The sequence below is a fragment of the Siniperca chuatsi genome, linkage group LG4 (assembly GCF_020085105.1).
Source record: "Siniperca chuatsi isolate FFG_IHB_CAS linkage group LG4, ASM2008510v1, whole genome shotgun sequence".
Classification (NCBI taxonomy): Eukaryota; Metazoa; Chordata; class Actinopteri; order Centrarchiformes; family Sinipercidae; genus Siniperca; species Siniperca chuatsi.
In genome coordinates, this window is record NC_058045.1 from 28,679,690 (window position 1) to 28,697,581 (window position 17,892).

Genomic DNA, 17,892 nt, shown 5'->3' on the forward strand with positions numbered 1-17,892 from the left:
CACTTTTGGTTTTACCTCCAACTAAGCTTTTTTACAACCTGAGTCTTGACGCTTGTGTTTTTTTGCCTTGTACTTCCATGAACAGATGTTGCTTTGTTCCCACTCACTTTTTTGAGTAAAGTGTTATCCTAACTGTTAGAAATGATGCCAAAAGAAAATGATAATAAACTGGAGTAATCCATTAAGCGCCTTGCTCAAAGGTATCCGGGCATGACTGCAGTGTCTCATTCACTTTCCCTACCCTGATTTTCCAAGGACGTGCATTTGAACTGACGACCCTCCGGCCATCTGCTCTCTCCCAAAGCTAAACTACAATAAGAATCTGTGAGAGGTGGTCGTCTTTGCTTTGGCAGCTCATTTCATTGTTAGTACCATAAAAAGAACCTGTCAACTTTTCATGTATTTCAATTTCCTGGTTGCTCCCAGAGGACGAGACAAGAGGGAACATGGAGTTGAGGCTGCCATTCTGGCTCAGGAAGTGTTTCCCTCTGCTTCAGTCGCTCCACTGTGGGAATAACACAGTGGCCGTGTTTATAGGCCAAACTTCCCCCCGCCTGCTTAATACAATAAGCTGTCATTTACACCGCTATTACCTCCAGAGAGATGCCTGTTGTATGGCCTCGTCCCCAGCGGAAAGCCACCCATTATACTCGCTGTTACAAATCTAACGTTGATCATGAGGCTCAAACAGTGAGAGGAATGACGCTGGAAAACAAGACATTTCTGAGGGTGAGGCGAGGGCAACCAGTGTATCAGCCAAGCAACAAAATCACATTTAAAATTTTCAATGCAGAGTGTTGTAGGTATTTACTGGACGCCATGTCGCACGGTTACTTATAATAAGTGGATTGTATGGTGTTTTGTCAAGCACAATAAATCACACACACATACCGTAACTCCCATCCCTGCAGTGTCTCGTCAGTGTTTTTGTTGTTTTCAGTGCTTTGTTTTTGGAGGCTACATCGCATTGCAGCTCCATCATGATATGGCAGAGAGATTGTGTGTGTCCATGGACTAAATCTATTTGTGTGTGTGTGTGTGTGTGTGTGTGTGTGTGTGTGTGTGTGTGTGTGTGTGTGATATAGGGGGAATGGTATAATTCAGAGGGCTTCATGTAACTGGAGCAACCACACACCCCATTAGAGACCCTGTTCTGTTCTGTTTGCTCCCAGGCCTGTAATTGCAGTGTAACCGCAAATGATAAATGCTGCTCCAGGTGTGTTGACTGTGTGTGTGTGTCTGTGTGTGTCTGAAACACCTCCCAGACTACACATTGTCTCCACCAGCGGCTGCATCCTCTTGTTCTGTGCCCCAAACCAGTCATCTCTCTCTCAACCTCCTCAACTATGTTAGAAGTTATGAACTAGATTGAAAGTCTCTCTGACAAATTAGCTCTTAACTCCAAATTGTAAGAAATTGAACTAAAGATATTTAGTGCTTATTAGGAGACAGTGATGGATTTCAAATAAAATATAGTTAATTCAAGACATCGAGATTTTGGGACTGCAGGTAGAGTACAGTTGTAAAGGCTGAAGCTGTCTGGTTGCCAGACTAATTGTATAGCTGTCAAATGCTGCAAAATTGCAATAATAATATGAACCATTAAGAGTGTTTGTAATTGTGATTAAAGAAATACACATTTTGAAAGGTCCTTATTTGCTGTCTTATTAAGAGTTAGATATAATTTGATGTTGTTGGAGCTCCATGAAGTTTTTTGTACCCTAGCTTAGTGCAAAGACTGGAAGCAGGGAGCACAGCTAGCCTCCGCCAAAAGACACAATATATGCCTTCCAACAACTCCAAAACTGTTATAATTACATATTGCATCTTGTTAGTTCGAAAGGTAGTCACAAATCCAAAAGTCAGCTGAGTCCTTTAGTAGAGTTAGAAAATGTTTGTGAAACCGTCAACTTCATCATGAGGACAGGAGTTTAAATGTGTTGTGTGCAGTTTCTGAGTCCAGCTGTTGCTGGTCAAGAAATGTGTGAGCTATTTCTACATATGTTAAATACATACAGAAACGTATTAAAAAGACAGGTTTGGAGTTGTTTGAAGTTAGTTTTGATGGCTAGCTAGCCAGTTTCTGCTTCCAGTGTTTGTTAAAGTAGGCTTAACATGTTCTGGGCCAGTTTGTTTACTGAACACACAGAGATTAAACTGATGTTGTTCTCTTTATCTAACTTTCATAAAGTCAACAAAAAACATAATTTCCCAAAATTTCATATGTAAAGGTGTTTACTTGACTTTGTTACCTATTGTTAGAGGCAGAAATAACATTAGACAAATAACCTATACTTTACTATTATTTACTATTACTTTTAAAAGCACTTCTCGGTAATTGCTTTGGTGACATACACCTCCAAATATTGGAAAGTTAGTAAAAAATGAAAAACACGAGTTCAAATGTATTCAAATTGAGTTTGTCAAGCTGCTGCAAAATCTGACCTAAACTTCCTGTTAAATGGCACGTAATCAGGGTTGCTTGTAAGCCAACCCCAGACCTTTCAAAGGGCGGACATTTTGATTTGCCAAACACAGGTTTAGCTAATAACATCAATAATGGCTGCATTCCAATTCAGTGTACTAGGGCAAGAGCCCCAATATTGTATATGCAGATTCATTGGCATGGAGTACTGACACACCTAAATGCAACAGACATTTCTGCTATGTCCGAAATGTCTACATTGAAGTCACACAATTTTTCTAGACTATGACACTTGACTAGACACCACTAAGAGGAAACATTGTAATGGAATTACTACCTTAAGCCAAACTCCAGTGAAGGCATTACCCAGAAAAAGATGACACACTTTGGATCGTATTCCTTCACCAACTCCCAGTCAAGGTGTGCTGGCACAGTGCCAAAAAACTTGTTGATGTCTTCCAGTTTTTCATCCTCAAGGCTTTGTTTGTCCTCAGGTGATGCTGTGGATCTATTGTTGTATATTTGAGACTCCATATAATATTTCCCTCTTATTTAATTCATGGTGTGTATCAGTGTACAACATTGTAAAGTGTTCCAAATAAACAGAGCAACAATGAAAAACAGTGGTGACGAGTGAACAAAACCTCCTAACCATGCGTCCTCAGCTGACCTGTCTGCTGGTTGCTTTATAAAAAAAAGGGCCCTTTTCATGGGAAACAAACACCAAATATTTTGCAAGACAGGCACTTGGCTTACAGTACGTTTCGCTGATTTGATTTAATCATACTGTATCTTTAGTAACAGATGTAGCATTGTATAATCCCCGCTTTTCATTTTATGCCTATTGGCAAAGTTTGGCTGCATCCACAAGAAGCACAAGTAGTAGCTGGTAGAGAGAAAAATATTGATTATTTGTTGAGAAATTCAATTCAATAAAGAACAAATAGACTAAGGTGGATTTCTTTCGGTGGCATCTACTCCTAATTCAGAACAGGTTATGTTTGAATGCATGAATACAGGTTACTCCGATTTCTACCACTATATGTGGAGTCTTCTCTAGAGATGTTTTGGAGACTGAATAATTCAAATTTTACTGTCAAAAATGTCCCTAAGAAATCTAGGGTTGTTGATCAGCGCCAATAACTCAATATTTGAGTTTCCCAAATGTCCGGCTCAAATCTTACTGTCGAAACCACACTGTGATTTTGGCGCAAGCCCCCAATAGTTTGTCCACTGGCAAGTAAAGAGTCTTTTTGAAGCGTTTTGAATGGTGTCTCATTACCTGTTTGCTTGATGTTTATGTCATATCTCATCTGTAGTTGGCTAGCTTCTTGTTCTATTATGACAAAGTGACTTTATTATTCCTCTCAGTTACAGTCAGTCTCAACTAATGATGCTGTAAGCTGTGCCAGAGTCATGACAATGTTGTTGCCCCTTTAAGACAATTGCAATGACGTGTCCTCCTTCTTTCAGGTGCTGTTCTCCCGATTTGCCTCTCCTCATGTCAACATCCGCCTGGACTCGAGACCCGTCTCCGCCAGTGTAGCGCTGCTGGACACTGACCACTCAGACGGAGCCCTGCTAATGGCCACAGGAAACAAGGTGGGCTTGGAGCTGCAGAGATTAAGGACAAAAATGTACCTCTGGTCCTTTTTGGTTCTTTCCTTAGCAAAATGGGAAGAGGTTTGAGAAAAAAGTTCTGCCTTGTAGAGAACCTATTGCTATTCTACACATTTGGTAGGTTAAGACTGCTGTGTGTTCATCTTTGACCCATAACAAGAACATAATCCTTACAGATTTCTTGCATCAGTGATTACAAAAACACTCTTTCACTGAAAGCAAATAAACAACAGCGAACAAGGAGCAGAGCCAACAGATAAAAGAGAATAATGTTCCTAGAGGCTTACCGCAAGCATTCTGCAACCAAACATTTTGGAATCTTCTTGCAATCTATTTCTGTCTGACACACTTTCGTCATGTGTTAGACAGAAATGAAGAAACACAATTGACTTTCTTACATCTTAGGTGTCACATTATGCTTTCTGTCCTCAATTCTGTCCTCTTCTTAGATCACTAAGATCCCTCTGATTGGCCCCGGCTGTGGTCAGCTGACCACCTGTACTTCCTGTTTGCTGTCGTCGCGGGTGACAGAATGTGGCTGGTGTGATGGACGCTGCACCAGAGCCAGCCAGTGTCCCTCCTCCTCCCTCTGGACCCAGGACTACTGCACACCTGTCATCACTAAGGTAACCACAGCCACTAGTCACCATGGTGATGATCGGGGCAGGAAGCTCACTTTTTTACTCATTCCTCACGAGCCACTTTTACTATGTTATCAGCAGAATATATTTTCAGAATTCAAAACATGATGGGGATGTGAGAATTCTGAAACTCTGTTTCCTTCTTGCCCGTTTAAACGTGTCAACACTTCATTGTTCAGTTCACTGCTGTTTCAACACTGTGCAAATAACCTGAACCTAAAACTTAACTTAAGTAACTTTGCAGATTCCTGCTGAACACCTTTGCTGGAACACCTATCATGTGATCACATCACGTCGGGTTCAAACTTTGTTCAAACTCTCTCTCACTCCTCGCCTTCCAAAAACAGCTCATATAAGCTGTCTGTTGAACCTGTGATCTGTATATTTGCACTGTATTTGTCTCTACAGTGTGGTGTTTGTGAAGGTCATGGTCCTTCCTGAAACAGCAGACCTTTTACAGCAGCACTGTCCTATTAAACACTGCTCTGACACTGTGAGATTTCACTGAGATCAGTGTGGGTGGTATTCATTCTTTCCGACTTTAATGCTGCACCCCATGCTGTTAGACACCACAACAACAAGCTGCCTCCACTGCCCTAAATGCAACAAAATGGGTTAATAGGACAAGAACATGTAAAAACACTTCTTCCTCTGGGACTGTTTTAACATGCAGAATTTTGAAAAGCGCTGTAACTCACTGCAGACAGGTTGCTTGGACATTAATCTTCCGAGTGTCTGAGTTTACTTTTCCTAAATCTCATGTCAGGATACTCACATCTGTATCACTTACTTTCAGTGTTGTTGATATAACAGGTAAATCAGTTAAATGCCTAAATAAAGGTGAAATAAAACCTTAATTTAAGTAGCTATCAGAAATAAACAAATTACTATGGACATTAACAAAACTGCACTGCTTTACTTTCTAGAACACACACAAGAAGAAATGCCTTTCAGAAATAAAATCCAACTCCACCCAAAAGCTGTGTGATCAAATATGGCAGCTGTCAATCCAATCTAGGGAAAGAATTGAACATTATGGAAAGAAATTCTACCAGACTCTGCAGTGACTAATTTACGATTGTGGACCAATAATAGGATTGAATTTGGTCATTTTAGGTTGCTTTGCAGCACAAAGGGACCTTAATTTACAGCCCAAAATAGACAGAGAACACTGGAGTTTCAGATCAAACAGGTTCAAAGAGCCTTGCAGTGGCAGATGGTGGAAAGAGTGAGAGGCTAAGGGAAAAGTCACATCCATAATATTTAACCTGTCAGTAAAGACAACTAAAAAACAAATACACCTGGAACAACACCAGGGAGAGGCAGGTCGGGCAGCAACAACATCCTCGTTGAAACAGGAAGCAAATAATTTATTTAAATTAATACAAAAGTTGTATTAATTTGGAGAAACATTAGTTTTACTCCACTGGTGTAAAACTAATATCGTATTATATTATGTATTATACGTACAGTATGAGAGTGAAAGGAGCAGGTCACCACTGATGTTTCATTTTATGATCTCAGACTGATGAGTAAATGTTTAAATTAGAAATGTTCCTTTTGCATGCATTAGATTTTTCCGACCTCTGGACCAATACGAGGCTCTACAGCGGTGACAATGTGCGGGCGCAACTTCGGCTTCGACAAGACAGAGAGCTTCAAGGCCTCTCTGGTAACAGTGGAGGTGGCGGGAGCTCCCTGCAAACTGCCCAGACAAGACAATATCAACAGGTGTGTTTATTTTTTGGTTTACATCGGCATACATCTTCCACTTCTAAATACATTCCATGCCTGTGATGTAGTTTTTGTATGCCAGTGTGCATGTTATACTAGTGTACTTTGTCTGTGCATTTTGAAATGAACACTGTTCCTGCACAGTATCTGAAAAGCCACCTTTGAGAGGCAGAGAGACAGAGTGTGTGTTAAGTGGTGGGTGTTTACGAGATAAAGGGACCCGTACACTGGCGTCCCATAGGGGCAGAGCAGGTTTAATAGGGGTTATTGTGTTGAAGGAAGAATGTTAAGAAGCACCCCCCCTCTCCTGCAGCCTGCCGCATTCAACACATGACTCCCCTAACTGAAAAATTGCTGGGAAAAATCGCTGCATCCAGACTTTCCACTCTCCCAAATCCACTGGGGCCATGTCCCATTCAAAAGTCCCTACAAACAACCTCATTACAAATTGGGGGAAAAAAATAAAAACACCGCCCACCCAATCCCAGATAAAAAATTGCCTCTTTGTGCATTACTGCAGGGCAGTAGATGATAATTGAATAAGGATAAATTCTGGGTGGCTGTGGCAGGGTATAATGCCTGGTCTGTGTGTTGTTTGGGTGGGGGTTGTGTTTAGATGGACTGAGATGCAGTGTTCCCCAGTGTTCAGTGGGAACTTCACCCCATCAGGACACACAGTGAAGGTCATCAGTGGCCACAAGGTAGCCAAGATGGAGGGCTTCACCTTTGTGGTAAGAATGGCGTTTTTCCTTCTTTTTGGCTGCAAAAATCAGTGTATTTTGCAAGTGCTTTATGGATCAATTTGTCTGACATGAGAAACAACATAACAAATATATATGTGAAAGATGGTACACACTGATGCCGACTTTACAGTGAGTCAGTATGTATGCTTGATGAGTTCATATCAAAGCAGCTGTTCAAAACAGTCTATCGATGATTGAAGTGTTCTTCAGTTCATACTGTATTTGTGGTCAGCACAGAGAAATTTCACTTTAACAAATTAAAATAAAGAATAGTATCTAAACATTGGACAGAGTTATTAAAGTGTCTAGTGGTCTCGGCGTCCAGGACCCTGTGATCTACGAAATCTGCCCGACATTTGGGCCGAAGTCCGGAAACACCATGCTGACCATCAGAGGAGCCTTCCTGGATACTGGAAACAAGCGAGAGGTGACGATAGGGAAAGCAGCCTGTAAGATCCAGAGGTTAGTTCACAGTCACTTTTTATCCTTTCTTTTCTTTCTTTTTTGTTTCTTTTTTTTCTTGCACGTCAAGTCTGTGCCTATTTCTGTCTTTCTTAGAAAGGAATTGGGGAGGCTGCACTGTACATATGTAATGTAGAGGGATTGTTTTCGTTACACATACTCAAATGTCCCTTGACATTACTGTAATTTTACTGAGAAAATGTTGCCTATGTCACACGTCTTTCTTTCTTTCTTTCTTTCTTTCTTTCTTTCTTTTCCTCTTATTTTTCCCACTCTTTTCCTCATTCTGTCTCGTTTCCCGCTCAAGCAAGAATCATCAGGAATTATCTGCAGGACTAATGCATGAGAAATGCATGAATAGGGGCTAGGACAATGGATACCACTGTACATACTAACACAACAATATATCCTGTGTGTTTACTCATCACCCCACCCCAACCTCCACCATCAGCTTGTCGTCTAGCATGCTGACCTGTAAGACGCCTCCACACGCTGTTCCCTCCAAGCAACTCGTGAAGCTGACGGTGGATTCGGTGGAGCGCGACGCCCCTGTGCTGTTCACCTACAACCAAGACCCCATCATCAACAGCATCCAGCCGTCACGCTCCTTCGTCAGGTTAGGGTTATATTAATTCAGAAAGGGGGTTTCAGTCTTTTTTTTTTTTTTGTTCCAATCCACAAAGTGTTTTTCTCTACATCTGTGTGGTGGCCAGCACTGAACCGCTTACACGTATTTTCAGAAATGGTTTGGATATCACACTTTCTCACTGTCAACTGAAATTTGAGTTCCTGCATGTTTCTTCACCTAAAAGGAGGTACAAGAGTGAGGGCGAATTTTACTGAGCATATTTGTGGATGAGCACAGACAGATAAATGCTTTAGTTTTACAGCCTGGAGGAAACGAGTAGGAGGTGACGAGTGCCTAAACTGCTAAGACTAACAGCAGGTCCCTCCCAGTGGGAATCTACTGTGTCTCTGTCTACTCTAACATCCATTCTCATCCCCCTCACTGTAGCGGAGGCTGCACGGTGGCGGCTCATGGCTTCTTCCTCCAGTCCGGCCTCCAGCCCCAGATGGTCCTCACCACCGGTCAGGATGCTGAGGTGTTTCATGTGGTGAGTACAAGAAGGGTTTCATATTCCAAAATGAGATATCCATCATTTGGATGTCAAAGTTTGCACAATCTGAGTTAAGTTTAAACCTTGGTTTTTGAGCAAAGGAACTTTTGCTGGAACTCAGGAACATTTTAAGGTACTTTCCATACATTTTGACTGCAAGAACATTGTGCAGGTTTTAGCTCCTGCCTCCCAAAAGGTCCCTGCTCCTGACGTAATACTTTCTAGGTTAACAGTTAAGACCCTGCAGTATTGGGCAAGGTAAACCACAAGCCTCATCACCACAACAACTTGTCACTAGTATCAATATGAGCACTTGGGATGGGAATTTCTCTTAATGCTATTAACATTGAAACTACATTTGTGGGGCGCCAGTGGCTCGCCTGGTGGAGCGCGCGCCCCACGTGCAGGGCTGGGTCCTTGCTGCGGTGGCCCAGCTTCAGGTTCAGGTCCAGCCCATGGCCCTTTGCTGCATGTCATCCCGCCTCTCTCTCTCTCTCCCCTGCATTTCCTGTCTCTCTTCAGCTGTTCCTATCAAATAAAGGCAAAAAGCCCGAAAAAAGTATCTTTTTTAAAAAAGAAAAGAAACTACATTTGTATAGAGAGAGAAATAAGAGCGAGATAAATGAAAATGAAACTACTAATTGTTTGAAAAAACAACCATAAAAAGATCTCAGGAGATCAGTGCTACTTTGGAGACGTTCCTTTCTGGCGTGTTAATCTCCCTTTTGCATCTCTGTGCGTCTCCTTTCCAACACCTTTTCAAATATCAAATTGTAAATAAAATGTAAATAAAACCATTGTTTTAATCTTTGCGGTTCTTGAGATGCAGTTTGCAACGCAAACATGAATGCGCCAAAGGAACTTTCGGTTCCTGATTTAGTTCCTTACTTTAGTTCCTGTGGCCCCTTATATCATGGGTCTATTTGGTTTTTTAAAAAAGACACATTAGAAATATCACATGATGATGAACAGTAGGCAAAACTGATTTTTTGTTTTGTTTTCAAATACCTCTCCAGCACATACATGGTATTGTCATTATACATACTAACGCCCCCAAAAACCATCTAGAAGAAAAAAGAGTTCTTGACAATGGAAAAGAGCTAAAGTGTCAGGCAAACATGAGAATAAAGGAAATGGAAAATCCACAGCCTGATCTGTAGGATCCAGCTGTCACCTCTGACTCACGCACAGTAGCAGAGGCAGAGCGAGGCATTTAGGATGCTCTGGCTCTCCTCACCTCCGTCAGACTTTATTCTACTTATTGCAGGAAAATGATACACACACACACACACATACACACACACACAAGCATGCTTGAAGCACATCATCACTTCCTTAGACTGGCTGGCCTTTACAGCGACAGCCCGGAGGTGTTTTAAATTATCCGACCCTGACACTCACCAGGCTTTCACCACGCTGTCTGCAGGCCCATAAAATGTCTAAAATTGATGTAGCTTAATTATAAAAGCCTTAAAAAGGTGTTAAATGTATATAAAATGTCATCCAGGTCATAAGTCAAATGGAACAGGACTTGCTGTTTTTAGTCCTGAAGACATTTTGAGATTTCATCAGTGCTGCTGACTGATCCCAGGCATTAGGACCTGGACCAATGACACCTATAAATTATATATTGCATTACCTGAACAGGAGGATCATAGATGAACAGAAGAAGGGCTGTCTTTGAGTTTTTAAAGTTTTATTTTCTTAAAACAAGTCAAAAAGATGCCTGCCTGTGCAGTAGGACTTGTTTTCACTGCAAAATGACACACAAGTATTTACTCTAGCGCAAAGATCTCCCTTATTCTTTAATGTTTCAAGATACTGACACTCATTTTTAGAAAAATGTTCACACAAGTTGATTTCTATTGGAATGGGGTTCAAATATCCTTGCATTGGCAGACTTGTTGTAAGAAAATAAGTTTACCTGATAAGACAGAGAGTTTACTGTGCTTCCCTCCACTTCATAACAGAGACACAACATTCGGGGGGTGTTGAGCAGAACTACCAAAGTTTTCATGTTGCAGCCAGAAAAGAGTCAGCTCTGTCTGAAGTAATAATACTGACCACAGAAACTATCCACCATGGCTTCCCTCTATGTGAACCTCATGACCTTCTTATCCACTCTTATAGTGCGCTCGGATAACAGTCTCACGGCTTGGGTTTCATTGCAGTTGTTGCTGAAATGATACCACTTCCTTTGAAAGAAAAGAGAGAAATGGAGCACCTTTTTTTATCAGTTGAACTGCACAAAATTCTCCATGTAAATTTAACTTCTTATCAAGTCCTGCTTTACATTAGCTGGACTGAAACAGAAAATATATGGCAACAAGCAAAGTTGCTAAAACGTTTTTTGAAGCGACTTGAGATTTTCTCTCTATAAACGTGGTAAAAAATTAAAAATCTTTCCACCAATTTCAAGATATTGACATTTTTGGGGGAGGCTTTTAACAACTATCAAGTATCTAATTAGAAGTAGCTTCTTAAGAGTACATATTCTTTTATAGTGTCAGTGACATTTCTTAGTGAGTCATTACAAACAAACAGCCCTTTTTTCACAACAAAAGTGTGTGCTCTCCCTGTGTGTGTGTGTGATGTTTGCCTTTGGGAGGCGGTTTGAGGACAAGCAGTGCTTTGTAATGATGTTATCTGTCATCCTGTGGTGCATGCTGTTGCAGGTTCAGTCAGGAGATAACAGTTAGCTCAGTACAAACACACACTGATACAGAACACGTACACTCATGGAATAAGACTTCCATCTCAAATCTTAGTGACACAATATCCCTTTATCTCTGATCTGTCTTTCTTCCCGTTTGTCTGTCTGTCTGTCACTCTCTCTCCTCTCTTTTTCTCACACACACACACAACCACACTCCCTGCAGTGTCTCGTCTTTCAGTTTCCCTTTCCCTGGTCATTGACCTGTGTTCAGGTCAGTGGTTGATGGGTCTCTGGGGAGCTCAGACTTCATTACACACAAAAAGCGTGAACAGACACAGCTTGAGGGCTCTGGAATTATGATCCAAAAATTGCTGGTTCGAATCCCTGATTCACCTGGCGAGTATCTAGCACTGTCCTCTCCCTCAGCAGTTAACTTCCAACTTCTCCAGTGGAAATGCTCTGAGGGTCAACAGTAGACGATTGTTGCTGCACGTGGAAGTTTCCAAGTGTGAATGTGTGCATCTGTATGAGGTGAAGCGGTGTGTTTGGTCAACCTTCTCTGGATGAATAAAGGTTAAAAAAAACAGTTGAAAGGTCAAAAAAGGCCAGGCAAACTGGACATTTCGTGGCTGCAAGTAGTCGTTTACATTACATACAATGCTCTGTAAGTGTTAATATACAACAAATTTTCCTGATATACAAAGAATAAGACATTTTTTAAATTATTTTATGTATTTTTTATACCATGGCCACTCAACACTGGCAAAAAGTGAAACTGTGTTGAAAATGTGAAGTTTGTAGTCAGTTTAACTCATGGTTAAGTCTGTTTCGCCAGTAGGTAACATACAGCAGGAGCACTGTTGCTGTGGTTATCTGCAGTTTAATATACTTTATACTGCTCACTGATTTAGAACACTAGTTAAAAGACCGCAACAGTGTTTTAGGTGACACCTGCCAGTCAATCAAAAACAAGTATTTTCTGTGGCCGAGGTATAATATAATTTAACAAACACTGTTTTATGGATAGGCTTTGGAAAAAAAAAAAAAAAAAAATTTCTATTGCCAAATAAAGAATGACCAAAAATACAGTCTTCAGTTACAGCTTATTGAGTATAATTAGTGTGTTAAATGTGTCACCTGGTGCTCCAGCATTGCGTGTTTACACCAGGATAGTCAGGGTCCATTTCACTTTCAAATCAATAACACATGCTGTGACTGTCTTTAAAACCATACAAACTGGGAGTCTTTTGCTTTGAAAACATTTTTTAAACCCTCTCTGTTAAGATGTGAAGAATGAATGGCTCTAGGATGACTGAAAGACATCGTGTGCGTGTTGAAGCAAAGCCTTGCCCTGAAAGTTTATTGTTCATTTTAAACTGGAATAACAAACCAGTGAGGAATGGCAAAAACAAATGTCTAGCTTCCTAGAAAAAGTAAGAGAGAGCATGAAGCAAGCAGCCTGTATAAAATAAGGCTATCATTACTAATGATTTAGGATGGGATCATGCCCTGTAGGGCCCCAGCTGTCGCCTGTTAAATTCCTTCCAGTAAACGGGATGAGTTAAGGCTCAGCCTGGGAAGGGACAGTATAAGTGTCTTATTGTCTTAACCCCTCAAAATAGAGGCAAGGATCTTTCACAAATGGACATCCCAGAGGTTTCCACCGCCAGCGGAACGGCACTGTGAGCCAGCCTGTCATGCCTCCGGAGCTGCGTTCATAAACCTAAACAACGGCGTGTGATCAGTTTAGTCTCAGACAAGAAGCCATAGCAGCCGAATGATGTTCAGTTCAGTTGGCGAAATCTGTTCTCCAGTTGGACAAGAATCTATGAGATCTTCACACCAAAGCAGGTTGGAGAGAGGAAGAAACCCAAGACTTGCTAAAAGCCTAAATCAGAGGTTCAGGGGTCTCAGCTGGAGTCAGAGCATGAAAAAAAACAAAAACGCCCAGAGTTGACTTGATATCTGCCTCTCAGATCTCCAGTAAAGCCTGGTCTCAGCCAATCTCAGCTTTCCCACAAACATGAAAGAGATTTTTTTTACGATCCATTGTGAAAAATTGGCATGGTCACAAAGCCAATGGGGACAGCACATACACAAAAAAACTGTGATCTGTGAAAATTCACAGATTCACTTTTTTGCAGTTTTTTTTTCATAAAGCTCAAGGAGTAGAATTCTTCATACCAGCGTTGCTTTGCCGGACTGCACCATCACAGATAGTTTGGTTTAACTGGAGGCTTCACCGTAGCCAGACACCTGTCGCCTGCATTCCCAGATTGGCTTGTTTCGAGTCGGACTCCTCTTCCTATCTCACCCCAGCGGTCTAAATCCATCCAGCTGACACCTGAACGCCTCATGAAGCCTCTTTCCTTTCCCATACCCCCCACAGCTGGAGGGTATCTGAGAGAAGGAAGTGAATGAGTAACGTTTTCCCCTCTATCAGCAGTCAAGGTGCTTCAAAGCGCCAATTGCTTCCAGTAGAGCTACTCATTGGCAGTCAAAAGACAAGAAAATAAATTTATCAATGTAAAACAGTACAGTTGCTGTATTAAAAAAAAAGAGGTACCTGCTGTCATATGACAGTTGAGGGAGTAGTTATCGCTCTGTGGGTTAAGAAATTTCTACCAGGTTTTAAATCCTTTCAAACCTGTTGAATAAATATTGCATAATGGCATTAACATGAAAAACAAATTGTGTGTAACAGATTTGTTAAGCTTGTTATGTACTCTGCCTAAGCAACATGTGCAATAAAACAAAAGGAATTCCGTGTGCACTTGTTTAGGACAGTTGTACAAAATGTATTTGTGACATTAATGTTTACTGCAGCATCACACGTTTTATGTGGTGAAAATACTGCTAAACACAAAACCACTTATGAAGTGGTCATTTAATCTGGAAAATGCTGCATAATCACATTGGCTTTGCTTCCCTTTTGTAGATTAGCAGTTTGTAATGTCATACTGGGCCCAAGCAGGCCAGTCTATGTGTGTTTGCTATTTAAACAGATATGTTGTGTGTGTGCCATGGGTTAATATCGTAATATCACAATATCACGGTGATATAGTGCATTTTCTGGAACTATATGAATTACGTAAACGTTAATATGTCTGTCTTTGGTGAATCTACAAAAATCAGCTGAAAAATCAAGGTACTTCATCACAATGATGTCAATCCAACTTACATACTTAAATGAGAGTTTAAGTGAGTAATAAAAAAGGCCAAGGGATGAATTTTGCAGATTTTGGATTAACACATGACAATCTGTAACTCAGAAAGTATCCATAAATGATTGATGATTGTAGTTTAGTGTTGGTCCTTTGCACAATGATAAAACATAAGAGTGAATTCTAAAAAAACAAACAGAAGGAGCATAAAGGTATAAAAAAAAAAGGTGGGGGGCAAGATGCAAAACACATTATGCGCAGTTACAAAAACATCTGATGCAAAGAGGAAAGAGTGACATTTCCACCTACAAAATCAAGATAATAAGCAAAGACACAGATGAACTGGAGAGCTTAAATCCAAAGTAAATAATAACACAACACAGCATGGTAGGAAACAGCAGAAAACTCCACTGTTATAAATCACTTTAGATTTGACAATCACTTTTGTACGTGGGAGCTCCGTTATGACTTGGCTTTTTCGCAGGCTGTTACACTAATGATCCTTCAGGGACGGCGGAGGTTTCGGGATCGCTGGTTCTCTCATCACCCCACAGTGAACCTCTTGGCTCGCTCACGGCCCAGCTCTCCGAGCAATTGTATTTACAGCTGCTCCCAACCTACAGCCCTTCAGCTCCTCTCCTTAAATAAGAGGAGACATCCACTGAACAATGAAACTGACTGAGGTTTCCACTAATTCACAGGATATTTTTCCTTTCGCCGCACCCCTGGGAGAGGGGGTGGAGAGGGGGGTTTACCCTACAGTCCAGTTCTTTTTGCTCCGTATTGGTTTGCGGAGGAGGGAGGTTAATTGGATTGCTTTTGTTAGGCGACCCAGCGCTACCCTCACACACATGGACACGCACACATTCGGTATGCATGCATGTGTGTGTTTTTAATGTGTTTATGTATTCATGCTTGTGTTCAAGCATTTGTGGATGCACGTAACTTTGAGTGTGTGTTCGTGTGTGTCCATCTGGGCTGCTATAGCTCACTGGGGAGTCAGATTGGGAAGTGTATGAGGAAGTTTCAGCAATACTTCGACAGAGCTGCTGCAGTCAGACGGACTCTCCAGGGAGTCAGATATCAGTCAATGTGTTGGAAGTCAGATTTCAACCAGTTTGTTAAGCTTTTTTTTGGAGCATAACAAACTTTACAGACCATAATGCATAGTGCAGTGGTTCCCAACTGGCCTAGCCTTTGTCATCAAGTCACGGTCCACACAGGCTGCCACCCAATCTGTTTTATTTCACAAAATTAAAATATAAATTAAGTGCAGTTTGGTATTGCAGCAAGAAAGTGCAACCAACCATTACAAACCATTGAATAATTAAGTTTGTCTCTAAAACATTAAATATTCATTACTAAATAAGCAAAAATCAAAGTTAAAGTTAGGGGGAAACATCCGGCGTTATTTAGAGTTCAACATTCAAAACCCAGCTCATCTACATACACTGTGTGGGTATGGTTTGATCAGATTTGATCGACAGTGACATCACCCAGGTAACATGAACAAACAACCCACTTTAAACATGTGACAGGAACATACACAAAACACAAATATCTCATGTGAAATAACCAAAATTGTTCCAAATTTGGCAGAAAATAGCGTGTACATGTAGGACCCTATCACTCATCGAAGAGTAACTAATAGAAATCTACAGTAATTGGGGAGAAAAGGTCTTTAAGGCTTATTCTGCCTTCTATAACAGTGTTTTTAAAGGCTAACAATAGGTACTTTGCTGCAAACGACACAATGAGGTTTTTATCCACGTTTGTCTTCAGTGTAAGTAAAACCAGATTACATGTTTTCTGTGTCATATTACTCCAACTCTGCTACTAGAAGGGGAGACTTTTGAGGGCCCACTAGACATGCGAGGCGAGGGTCACGCGACTGCCGGACGCAGACAAAGTGGTGACTTTTTCGGAGGTTTGCCGGTTAAGCTGCTTGTACAGCATGTCTTGGTGTTTCTAGTGGTGCCTTTATTAATCTGTGCTATAGCCAGTATGTCCAGAAGGATCCTAAACACCAAACCCCTCCCTCCCTGCTCTCTTATTATCAGTCACACTTTGTAAATGAGCCACAACAACTATGTAAGTGCCCACTCACTAAACAAAAGTGTGAAAGTGGCATTTGTTGTGTTAGGGTTACAAGAGGCACATTGATCTGAGCACCCTTTTTTTTCCTACCTCCTGTCTTCATGGGACATTCTCTCAAAGACATTTCTACCTTTTTATAGCCCAAAAGATAAACACACACTATCATTGGGCCACCACAGCGCAAATATCAACATTGATCTCTCATCGTACAGCCAAACGAGTCTGGTTTGTTCTGAGTGCACCTGTGTAGCGGAATACGATGCCTTCGCACATTTTAACGGTTTTTGTATCGCTTACATTGATATTTGCTTTGCTTAATGAATAAACCACAATCTCCGTAATGATAAAACACATCCTCCTTTTATCCTCAGTCAGCTTACCCACAGAAATATGGAACCTAAATCATAAACATAAAATGAATGTAAACTAAAAATGGGAGGTGTCCACTGTGATCCAAGAATGAAACCGCATATTGACAGACAGAAAGGGGATAATAGATCATTTTATAATCACTATTGGCCTCTCAACTGCTCCAATTACTGTTGCTTGTCAAGTCATATCAACAGCAGCTTTCAGATTAGTGTACCCATTTATTTTCCACATCGCTTTAGTCTGTCTATTGATTTCTTGTTTCTGGGAACATTGCCCCAGATCCGGATCCTATTTGGATGCTGTTCCCTTACAAGACAGCTACAAACTACTACTACTTTAATCTGCTCACCTTGCTTTTCCCTTCAGTTCTCCATCCCCCACCCCCCATCACGTGTACTTTCTTCATCAGCAATATGTTTTATAAAGTCACCCAACTGGACTTTTTCGCCCGCAGTTCTGTTTTCACAACAGCAGTTGAGCCGCATGTGGAGGAGGCTTGTTGTTAATGACGTAGCCTATTGAAATGAAACCAACGCGGTACCGAGTGACATCGGCACCAACAGGTGCACTTTCAAGCTTTTATTAAACAACGGCATAAGTGGGAGACTCTCTCTCTGTGTTTCTCTGCAGAGCATGTGCGATTATCAGTAGACCACACAGGATGGGTAGCGCAAGGGGAGATCGTCCACAAGTCAATCGATCGCGGATGGCGCCGTTAATATACCTGGGTGGCCCGACCAAGTAAAGTCTATGTGTGGGAAACTGCTTTATAACCAAACCACTTCCATTACTGAAGTTGCTCCCCTTTTAAGAACCAACTCCTTCTCCACCGTGGAGCAGTGCATGCTGTAATTCTCCTA

The 17,892-nt window shown here is 41.2% G+C and overlaps 1 protein-coding gene across 1 annotated transcript in view; it reads left to right on the forward strand.

Annotated features, from left to right (window-relative positions):
* Positions 1–17,892, forward strand: part of met (MET proto-oncogene, receptor tyrosine kinase) — a 70,322-nt gene that overhangs the window by 28,189 nt on the left and 24,241 nt on the right. The window contains exons 4-10 of the mRNA XM_044192819.1: positions 3,899–4,027; positions 4,495–4,671; positions 6,260–6,417; positions 7,037–7,151; positions 7,489–7,625; positions 8,077–8,241; positions 8,641–8,740. Of these exons, the coding sequence (XP_044048754.1) occupies positions 3,899–4,027; positions 4,495–4,671; positions 6,260–6,417; positions 7,037–7,151; positions 7,489–7,625; positions 8,077–8,241; positions 8,641–8,740 (981 nt within the window). The remainder of the gene's footprint in view (positions 1–3,898; positions 4,028–4,494; positions 4,672–6,259; positions 6,418–7,036; positions 7,152–7,488; positions 7,626–8,076; positions 8,242–8,640; positions 8,741–17,892) is intronic.